At 34.8% G+C, this 12,015-nt stretch overlaps 1 protein-coding gene across 1 annotated transcript in view; it reads left to right on the top strand.

Annotated features, from left to right (window-relative positions):
• LOC138306493 (protogenin B-like) overlaps positions 1-6,545 on the top strand; it is a 56,250-nt gene extending 49,705 nt beyond the window's left edge. Inside the window, exon 21 of the mRNA XM_069246959.1 lies at positions 363-6,545. Coding sequence (XP_069103060.1) covers positions 363-1,277 — 915 coding nt within the window. The 3' untranslated portion in view covers positions 1,278-6,545. The remainder of the gene's footprint in view (positions 1-362) is intronic.
• Positions 6,546-12,015: the final 5,470 nt, after the last annotated feature.

The raw sequence follows: 12,015 nt of genomic DNA, 5'->3' as shown, positions 1-12,015 counted from the left end.
TTATCTGCCGTATCCTGTCCTGTCACATCCCGTTCACCTGAACATTTGATCTTAACAGGACATTTATGGTAATCCTATGGTAAATCTAATGGTAATACCGTTGCACATTTTTTTCGCGTATAGAATATTTGATGTCTTTGATATTCTTATTTGCATGGCATTCAAGAGTCCTTACAATTAACCTAATGCATAACATTTGAATTCATGTTCGAGTTCTGTTTAGAAATTACGTAAAAATTTGCATTGCTCAAAAAGTAGTTGTCTGGAGGCAAGTTATGCAATTCTTACTTTAGATAAGGTATTTGTTGATAAATGATGATAACACAATACGTATTTGATATAAGTTTATTTTGGTTACCTAGGAAACAAGTGGATTGATTGCTGCGATGCTGGCAAACGACGGGAATGCTGTGACAGACGACCTGAGTCAACTGTACAAGCTGAGTAGTCCGGACAAGACTTCGCTTGACGACATCGATAAAAGTCTGAGTAGCACAGATTCAGACCAAAACACATCCACAGGATCAGCTGATCTACCTCCGAGTGCTTATTGTATTGATGATGGGACCACAGCGTGTTGCCATGACGATGACAGTGGTTGCCATGGGGACAACAGTAGTTGCCCCCTGGTTGGGACTTATCCTCATGATGATGAGGAGGACGTGGTACAGGTGCGGCCCCCTTTAGAGGTCGATACACAACAGGGAGTACGTCCCCCCGATCCTGAGCATCTCTCGGATGAAGAGGGACATGTGTTTGTCCCTCGTACGCAGCTACCTCCACGGGCCATGCCCAAAACCTCTGCTTTCTCCGAAGGAGAACACTATAGAAATCAATCCTCTACCTCAGAGAGCCCCCAGCATCATGCTAATTCTACCTCAACTGGAACAAGCGGGGGGAATACGAACATTACGAATGCCCCGGTGACCGGGGTGGGGTCCTCCAAAACATCTCCTCAGGGGACACCTACCTCAGGGACGGCAAGTCCTACCAGGACTCCTGCCCAGGAGTATACCTCTTCATTTCAACCTAACAACCTCGCACCGTCGGCGGTGGTGACCGTCGTACGGGGAAACGACAATCAATCACGTCCACCTCGCGTCCAGGGTGGTACGTCCTTGAGCCCTCGTGTCCCTGGGGTTAGGGGGCCGTATCAGCAGCCTCCCCCTCCCCCATACCCTGGTCCCCGGGACCTAGCAATGCATCGTTTACCTCAGGATTCACTCAGGCGAGACCACAATTCGGTGGCAGCAGGGCGACAGGATGTTGCCGTCTAACTGTAAAGCTCCGCATTCTAGAACGGGAAATATGTTTGTGATTTTTTCTTAGTGTTCAAATAAACTTTATGGAAATATGGGTTAAAGATACTAACTTACAAAATGTTGCTTTCTTATATGAAGAGCTGTTGTGAAGGAAAGGAGAAGACACAATCTGGTTCCCTTGTGGAGCTGTGTAAAGTTTTGATTACTTGATTGAGGGGTCAAGTATTCAAAGGATCTTCTCTTATAGTGGTGTTGTATCTATGAAATACATACAAACAGATCATCTTTATTCTGGAGATATTTCCGTGTGGATTTTATCAAAACCAGTAAACACTTTACGATTCACGGAGCACACCCAGACTGCAGCTCACGGTATTGAAAGCAAAACAAATTTGATATTCGGAAAAATGCGGGTACTTCAGTTTCCTCCAAATATGTTTATGATCTTATTTACACTGTTGTTGCTATGGTTACGGTAGGATGTGGGTGGCATTACCAATACCAAGTTTTTATTCAAGATTACCTCTTTTTAAAGTGAATGGCGTTGTTTATATATATCTATATATATATATATATATATATATATGTGTATCATCTCGGTGAACTGTGTTTTGTATATAACTTATGGACAGACAATGACTGAAGAGGCATTATCGTGACGGTTTCCATGGTAATGTCTTTAAAAAAATGCTATATTATGAATTGATTGTATGTACATACATGAACCTCAGGGTACGAGGGTATGAAGTGGTGCTCTGGAGAATGCTGTGACCTTGAGACTAGGTCAAGGTCACTGTGTCCGCCTACCAAGGTCACAGAGTGAAAGGCGGGACAATCAAAACTGTTTTCAATGCTGAACTGGAAAGTGAAACAGTGTTGGATATACTGCAAGGATAATGTGAGCAAACATTTCGGAAGACGTAACTGCAGCAAATCCATGTACTAAGCCCAGTCTGATGTCAAGGAGGGAGGTTGTGTATTGCCCTTGGAGGGGTTAAGTTTTCGGCCCTATCTTCGTGTTCTTTTGCCAATGAGGAAAGATAAAAAAGATCTTTATTTCGTGCGACAAGATACAAAATAATTTGTTCACTGAAAGCAGTATTCTCCAGGGAATGGTTGCCAAAATAGTAAAATGCACAAGTCCAGCATGGAAACCATGTAGTGGTAAAGTTATTGTTGTAGTAGCAGTGAAAATACACAAGGTAAATCAAGACAGACTACTACAACAGGCTGTTCTGTGAGATTTCATCACGGAACATACTGGATACAAATCATTGTGGGAGAAAAGAGTTCAGAAAGAAGGGGAGCAACTCTATGTTTATCAATAACCCCTCAGTACATGGTTATATTTATTGTGTTTTTATATGTCATTGTATAAATAACGTGAGAAATTTGTGAAATGTTCTATCAACTTCACCCTTTTCAGTTTCATAGCTCGACCCCCATAGTTCAATCTTAGGGTTAATGGCAAAGACAAGATTTTGGGTTTCATGTTCCCTGAGGCAAATAGAATGCATGAAGAAGACAAACATTGTATCATCAAGTTATTCTTTATGCTTTTAAAGCTTAACTTCTAAACCTTGAAAATCTAAATCCAATATGAAAAAAATGGAACAGTTTTAACTGGTTAAGTTCTGAAATGTCCTTAAGTTCACAGCAGGCTGAAACTATAGTCACTGATAAATATTGATAAATCAAAACTGAAAGATGACTTAGTTATTTTCAAATCCTTTTTGAAATGTTTTTATATATACCTATTAGTGCTATTAATTTAAATTGAATTTGAATTAATTCATTTTGTTTTTTACTAGCAATTAACACCCCTAGATAATATAATGGACTTGCCCAGCCATCCATGTTTTGGAAGATTAGGACATCCTATTTTCTATCATAGGATTAAAAAATTGTGATTTTAACAAAAGATTTGACCATTTGGTTTTGTGAAAAAATAATGCTGATGAAGAGGAAAGAAATGCTATGTAAGGTTTTATTATCCTCTATAATTAGTAGATTTTGCTAGTAGATAATTCAGATATCTTTATTGATAAGTGCTATTGTGGAATATTCGGTTATTTTATGCATTATTTAATATTGTGTATAGGTATATGATAAATTTTTATGAGAGGGTGAAATTTGTTTTACTGAAAATGCTTGAAATTTTGGACAATTGTTGTTTCTAATCTGGTAAAAAGAGAAGGTTTTTCTATGCTAAATAATTTAGTTTTCATGTATTTAAATTGGCGCGTTTTTATGATCACTGGTCCATGAAGTTGATAAAAAGACCCAGGATAATTTACTGATATTGGGCCTGCACTATGGAAGGGGGGATAACTCATAGCTTACATTGTTATATTTCATAAGTGTTGATATTTTTAACTTGATACTCAAATAATTAGGGAAAACATAATGCGTTGGAAACCAGGAAATGTTTGGCTATGTGTAGTAAGATGATGGAGGCAGCCAAATAATGTTGTTATGTGTTACCTATAGGAGAATAACTTATTATTATGCTTTAGATATTTTGACGTCAGGAATGAGCCTAATCCCGGTGAAGTAACTCTCTTGCTCAGTTCAGCCTGTTAAAACATTTACAATGTGACTTGTTTTACCAACGATATTTAATAGACTATATACATTGTGTGTTATGTAATTGTGTATATGTATGTATATTGAGATGTCGCCGAGTGTGAAACCCATATCGGTTTAACGCCTGGTGAAAAACCAGTGTCGGTTTAATGCAGAGTGTAAAACCCATGTCAGTTTAATGCAGAGTGTAAAATCTGTGATGGTTTAACACATCGGCTTCATTTATTGTTTGGACGGGCATTTCCTGGTTTTCATCTGACGGATCAAAACATAAATAGTCTAATTGTATGATATAGGAGTGCTTTCTAAATACTCGTTCAAATGATGACTGGATCTTTCAATTTTTGCACCCCTGTCCTGCAAAATTTATTAAAATGCCTACATTAATAAGACTAAATATGAAGATATTCTTATTTCTGATTTATCAGTTCAGAAAGATTTTGGAATGTTATCCCAGTTTGAAATACAACAATGTTAAATTTTGAGGAAATTGCCTCCCATTTAACCCATTAATCTAAGGGCAGCTCATTCTTGTCGAAGCAGAAGTTCTATGAACTATGAAATGTTACCATAGCAACAGGCTATATATGGTAATACAAGTTGGATGGCATGACAGTAGTTGTGTTTGGTATTTAGACCTCCTTTTGGCAAGCTTCCTCATTCATCATCAAGTAAATTCCTATTGTTAAATTAACATAAGATACTTGAGGGAAATTTTCATTTCATATTTTGATGGAGATGACAATTTAAACATTTGTTATGATAGATGATATCATAAAATATAATTTTGATTTGGAATTATGAGTTGTGAAATATTTTTTCGTTTTTTTATATCAAAGCAACAAATTGCAACAAATTATGTTGCTGTTTTGTCTAAGTTTATGCCTAAAATTGATGATGAGGAAAGCAGGATACTGGATCTGCAGTATCCACATAGGCGGAAATATTCATTTGGTGATCAGAAATACACCCACCCATTATATATAGGCCATCTCCATAGAAACCTTTTAGAAAGTATATATACTATATGTACGTGTATGGTTTAGTGTAAATTTTATGTGTGATATGTTTGCTGCAATACTATTATTTGATTTCCTTCTCGTTGTTCATAGTAGTTGGATGATACTAGCCATTAGTATGTGTCCATTTCCTCATTGCATGTCACAGAGTTACCTCCCCTCGGGGTAGGTGTTCATTTTGACATCATTATTTTGTAAGAGAAACGTATGTTGTATTCACCGAAGGGTAAGATATTATGTTCGCTTTTGTGAGCAAAACTTGTCATGTTTTCTCTGAAAAGTATGATGTTGTGTTCACAAACACATGACGTCACATTTAATACCTACCCACAAAGGCAGATAACTCTGTAATGTGAAAAAATAGGAATAGGTGGTCTAAATTCAATATTCTCATCAGCTGGTTTCTGAAAGTGTTCATGTTTGGAAAAAAAAAAAAGATATTTTATCTGAAATTTAATCTACTTTTTAGAGTAACTGTAAAAATGAAAACGATTTAAATTATGTTCGTTCTACTAAAACCAAAAGCAAGTAAAAACGTTCATTTCTACCGAAATATCAATACCAGTCAAGGAATCTTTGCTGCAACTGTGAAGTACAAATGGTATGTAGTATTTTGATGATCTTTTAAGTTTTCTTGTGGGTGAATATTATTAACTACCGCTGCCACAAGGACTTGCCGATACGAGGGAGAACTAGGATTTTAACCAAACTTTTTATTATTTGAGTGCTTTTAATTCAGTGTGAATTGTATACAAAACCATTTTATAATGATTTAAGATTTTAATTTGTACTTCGATTTTATTTTACCACAACCTTTTGACAAGGGACACAATATGCTTCAATATTATGAATTGAAGTTTGTTTTTCTGGGGAAAAATTGTATGCACTTTTTCAAACCTATTTTGATTAATTGATGGTAATTGAAATGAATATGCTATAGATTTGTGAATTAAGCGTTTTAAAATGAGTTTCATAGATTTTCCCTCAAAAAGTTATTTAAAATTTCAATAATTTCAGATAAAAAGAATTATTTCAGAGAACACGTTTAATTAAGAAAGATATTTTCTGTTGTAAATTTGTAATTCTGAAATTAGTTCAGAACTTGAACATGTATCTCCGTTTGATATATATTGACTGTAATTATATAATTTCTCAAACACCCCTGGCTTGTGTCGACATTGAACATGTCGAGGTTAGCGAATATCAAGATGGAAACTTGAGATAGAAGGCACTAGATGATGATAGGGTAGCCGAACCGATTTGGAAGTTAATAAAATCTTTGTGTCAATTAAGGTTAGGTTTTTAACAGCAGTTGACCACCAAACGCTAGACGCTGTGAAAAGCTCCTTTGTACTAAAAATGATCAGGCTTGTCAAATATTCATCATTTTTCTCTTTGTATAACATTTTCATTGTTTAATATCAGCAAACGCATCACATAACAGCGGGCATGCTGGATTCATCAGGCAAAGACTACACTTATTGGTTTGCAAAACACTATTTCTAAATGAAAGAGTTTTTTAGCATGTAGGCTAAAAAAATTAACTCATTGAGCTCGTTTTGGCCAGAACATCCTGTATTTGTAAATGTTTTGCGAGTCATTTGACCAGAATTAATATTTTATTAAAACATTGTAAATTTGCTTATATAATTTTTTGATGATTATTAGAAATAAAAAGTGAAATGAATTGTTGACTTAAACATTCAGGAACTGTATCTCAAATTAAATGTTGCTATGGTAGTATTGGGTAAGGAAATCAAGACACTCAAGCACTAGACAGGTAGGCATCATATCGGGACTGTAGTCTTTGCCTGACAGAGTTAGCTCCCCTTGGGCTGTACCTGACGTCAGGTCTATCACTACCTCAATGTTGCCCGACTGCTCAGACTTACACTCAGGGAGAAGTCATCGTCGTCAAGCGAGCAGATCGGGTCACACTTTTTATACCGAATTCGGGTCTTTTTTTTTTTTTTTTTTAACACATGGTCTTGAAAAAAAAAAAACATCTAAATTGACTGCTACCTTTAAAAAAATGTGTGAGCCAAGTTTGATGGGGTAAATGTTAGTGTATAGTTCTCTACATCAAACAGGTCACATATTTCACACAGGAAGAACTGTGTTTCATTAATAGTAGATATTTTTTCTAGACGAATTTGTAGCTTGTGTTGTAACTTCTGTCTAAGAATTATTCAGGGAATTGAGAAAAAAAAAACTTTTGTGTATTGATTGATGAATGAGTTCTAAGTAATTATTTCATGGACTGATGTCGATTTAGTGAGGTCTGTTTGATAATTAAAGAGTTCTCTTTCTTTTGTATACTCATCATTGTATAAATGTCATCTCTCTCGTCAACACTGTATTTGTATTATCGTAGATCAGGGTCAAGGTCACAGGCAAACTATTTATAGAAATTCTAATTGATTGTTTATTTGTTTATTGTTGTATGAATCACATCATCCACCCATCCCATTCATGTTCTCATGGTCAGCGATTCTTCACTTTTATCCCAACATCCTGGATGGTACCTGGAAACTGTTTTATATACCCATGAACGTTTATAATTTTAACAACGCATTTTTCTCTTCTTTTTTTTTTGAATTTTAATGATGGGAAAACAGAAACGCAAAAAAAAAAATTGAAATATCATTGAAATGTTTTTAACGATTGGTGTAAAAAATTGGATAATATTGAAATATCAATAAAATGTTTTCCATGATTGGTGTAAAAAATTGGATAATATTGAAATATCAGTTACCAAAATGTTTTTAATGATTACTGAAAGTATGTTTTTGATTCTTTGAACCATCCATTGTTTCCTTTTGTTTCCTTTGCCCGACTTCTAACCCATACATTACACATCGGGATTGCTCTCTATACAGTATATCTTCATCTTGTATGCTATACGTTGCGGAGGGTGCATATATACACTGTCATAAGAATGGCCAATTTTATATCAATGTATCGGATTAGATCTGAATCTTTATCTACCTCATTTATCACCTCAGGCAAGGGAAATAACTCATAGTCCTTAGTTGTAAAGGGAGACAACCCGCCAATATTTCTATAACACTGCAAAACGGGTCTGTATTGATAGTGGCTGCAGTAGCGTCGACTGGTTTAGTTGTGAATGCGCGGGACGCTAGTCCGTCACTGAAACAAGCAGGCGTTTATTTTAGGTTTATCCTATACAATTCCAATTTATGCTTACGTTGATAACATATGTCATTCAGATCTGATTGTCAAATATTAATTTTGTCTGGGAAAAACAGTTACCTCAGAATTGTTTTATCTGTATGTCGGCTTATGGACAAAATGAAGAAACTTGTGACCTTGACCCTTCGTATATATATTATATAAAAACCATTGTAATCTTTTCAAACTATATATAGCCTCCATCTTACCTCAGGTTGAACCAAGGGAGACCAGTCGACTTTGGTTCACAGTTCATATATATTGTTTTGAGTAATCCCCCTTGACAGGCATTCGTTTGTATGCATTATGATGGTTGGAGTGTATATTACATTGTCATGCATTTTATTATTACAAGTGTTGTCGAGGGATGGATGATTATTTTCATTTTTTTGCATGCAAGGTATACCGGTCAAAGGGGAGATTACTCCTGTGTGACACTTGTTATTATTATTAATTATTAATTATTATTATTATTATTATATATTATGTGATGTTAGTGTCGTAACCATTGGTAGTGAAATGTTACCATGGTTACACTCATAATCCCGGTGACTGACTATGTTTTGACGAAATCAAGTTATATCAATGAGCATTTGGACTTGAGTTAGAAATTTTAGAAAGAGAGTAAACTTTCTCAGGTTGTCTCCCCTAGTGTACATGTAAACCTAATTTACATTACTGTTCTCGAGTCGTTATTTGTATGGGTCTGCCAAATGTTTACACCCTATTGGGTAACTTTGATACTGGTGAAGCGCTTTGGTAACTCGGACTATCTTTTGTATATGCTATAGTTATGTTGCTATTTAGATATCCTTGAGTGTTTAAATAGTTATTGACTGGTACGTAACTTCTTCCGTAGACTATCTATAAAAATCTCTGGTTTACATATTCGCAGTAGATTAAACGCATGGACTCCATGCATTTTTTATCAGATTTATATAATGTTGTATTTTTGCAATGAGGAACTATAATAGTAATTATCCGATGTGAATTTTTTTTTTACAAAATAGGAAATTATGATTTTTTGAAAAACAAAGATATGTGTTTGTAGGTATGTAAAACAGTTTGTTACATAAAAACTTAAAAAAATGTGCTGAAAGTTTGGAATATTTCCAGGGAATTTGTTTCCCTTTAAAACTTCAATAATGAAGAACTATGTTGATAAACAGTTTAGAAAGGGCATTAACTCTTGTAAATTTCAACCAAGAATGTTTAGAGATACTGTTTACACCTGTCAGAAAGACTTGATATTATTACCATAGGTTTATCATTGATTCATTTATCATATTTCCAACACATAACAAAAACTTTGACAAAGAATTTACAAGAAATGGATAAGGCTAAGGATCAATAGATGATACTATTAATTTGCAGTGATATTGACATTTAATGACTAAAAAGATAGATATTTGATGAAATCCAAGTATCGAAAGGAAGTGCTATTTTTGTAAATAATTGAGTGATAATCTCGTCAAAGAAACAAGTGCTAATTTCTTAATGTGATAAAGTATTATAGACATATTGTATGATATAGTTACAAATAAGACTAGGTAATTTACTTCAAATTAGAAAACAAAATTACTGATTATTTTTCAACAAATTTGGTTACTAAAAGTGCTATACTTACAGTGTTAATTATGTAGACAATCGAGAAAGAATACAAATTTGCTTACAAAAGGATTGAAAAGGCAATATTTTTTTTTTCTAAATATGAAATTTGTTCATTAGTATACAGTATATTGTAGTTTGGTGAAAAAAATATTAAGTAGGTTGTGTATTATTCTAATCTGTCGGAGTTACTTCCCTTTGCCACTTTCTGTCAGTAATGAAAGGGAAGTCACTTTGATAGATCAGAATGTATTTTATTGAATGTAAGCCAGTTATCTGCTCCTGATATGTACAATGAATCACTGCCAATCTGAGCAATCTTCTGTTTATTTTCCTTGCAGCAGAATTCACTGCTTTTAATGTTATAACACAGATTGTTCAGACAGAGACCAGAATCATCAAACCATTCTCTCCAGGCTCCAAACTCACTCATCAATACGTCTACTTCTAAAAATTACATTTAACTCCTACACACCTGAAGTTTCATAATGGACTTGTCTTGTCTTCGATTTAGAAAAGTCTAAATGTGTCTTCAGGGATGAATGTGTTAAAACGAAAGATCTAAAACATTTTTTAAGATTTTTTATTATTTTTTTTCAAATTGAAAGTTAAGATTTTAGGTATTAATTTTATGACAAAGAGTGTTTGAATAAAAAAATTGTATTCATTTCATCACAAAATAATCTATCAAAAAAACCCAACCTTTTTCTGGAGAATGGGTTGATCTGGTCCTGTGTATTATCAGGCAGCTCTGTACATTCAAAACCTTCTGCCTTCTCAATAATTTGCTGTTTCCCTCGTTTGTTTCCCCCTATGTTCATGCTCTCTTGTTCATGTTCTTGTGTACAACAGTGAGGTTCATTTGTCAAATTTATTTTTCTACTATAAATCTGTACACATTTGGTTTCTTGGACAATTAGACTAAAAATGGTTTGTGTACACATTGTATGATTGGACCTAGTTTTTAAACATTACCTCGTACGCCACGGACAGACGTGGACCTCTGTCCAAGTTTATCGGCCACTTGTGACTAGTTGTAGTCATTGAATATACCTCAGACTTACCTGCCGGTAAACCCGGACAGACTGTATCATTCCCTGTAATAAAAACCAATACTCACTTAACTCAGTCTTGTGTCTTCATTGTTGCCTAGCAACCTCCTGTTGTCATGTCTCTTTAGTTTGAGGCAGACATTGGTTCTTATTAAAAACCAATCTTATTAAAAAAAATATTTCATTTCCAAAATTGTTCCTGATCACAGACAAAATTAATACATTTAGTAATATTAAGACATCTTCAAAAAAACCAATACTTAACACAATCTTGTGTCTTCATTGTTGCCAGGCGACCTCTTTTAGGGCTGCGGTGGCCACAAGGTTAAGATGTTCCTGTCATGTCTCTTTGGTTTGAACAGAAAAAGCTTATTATCAGAAAGAAAACAAATTACTTCATTCCAAAGAATTAATGTCTCTTAATTTTCATACACAAAGTCGAGAAATTAGGAATATTTGGACCTGGTAGAATTTCCCAATCAATATACATTCAGTGGTTCTCAGTTTGTTTTGACCATAACTTTGATGTGTCACAACTTGTGGTTATATAATCACGCCTTCCTTAAAGCAGAAAATGAAGAAAAGAACACGGTATGTAGATAAAGATGTTGGACATGCTTCTAGACATAATACAGATCCCTATATTATCTTTTCGGTTAGATCTTACAACATTCAATTAGTGGTGCGATCAAATGCCCTCAGAGTCCATAGTGGAAATTCAAGTCATGTAGTAGTTTGCGTATCTTTCAGACTCTTTTTCACACGAATATATCGATAGTGATATTGCCCTCGGAACATCTACAGGGATATAAATGTACATACCAGGTATGCACTGTGTTCCATGTAGTCAGTCAACAGATGGTGACCCCAAATTGGATATTGTCAGATTGTCATTGAAACCATTGAAACGAAGAGAACAATGATAATAGTAATGAAATCTGTGTTGAATCACAAAAATTAGCATTGCACAAACTGGTTGCATTGGACATACCTTTATGCAGGTCACAGTGACGAAAACTACTCGACCTAGTTTCAATCTGATTTAAGTACAAATCCCTATAACCACTCCGTTCACTAGAGGATCTGACGACGTCCCATAAGGGGTCATGTTTTGATGACACGTGTACCTCAGATCCAATGTATTTTCTACACATTGCTACATCAATTGACAACATCATTTCGTCCCGGTATACATATATAATTAGCTTCGAAACAGTTTTTTCAAACAATTTTGTCCCCATAAAGCCACATTCAAGATTCTGGCAGCAGCAATTTGATTGGTCATTCCAAAGGTCA

This window comes from Argopecten irradians, chromosome 13 (genome assembly GCF_041381155.1).
Source record: "Argopecten irradians isolate NY chromosome 13, Ai_NY, whole genome shotgun sequence".
In the NCBI taxonomy this organism is placed as follows: domain Eukaryota; kingdom Metazoa; phylum Mollusca; class Bivalvia; order Pectinida; family Pectinidae; genus Argopecten; species Argopecten irradians.
The sequence above is the reverse complement of the archived record's forward strand: the minus strand, read 5'-3'. Positions and strand labels throughout refer to the sequence as shown.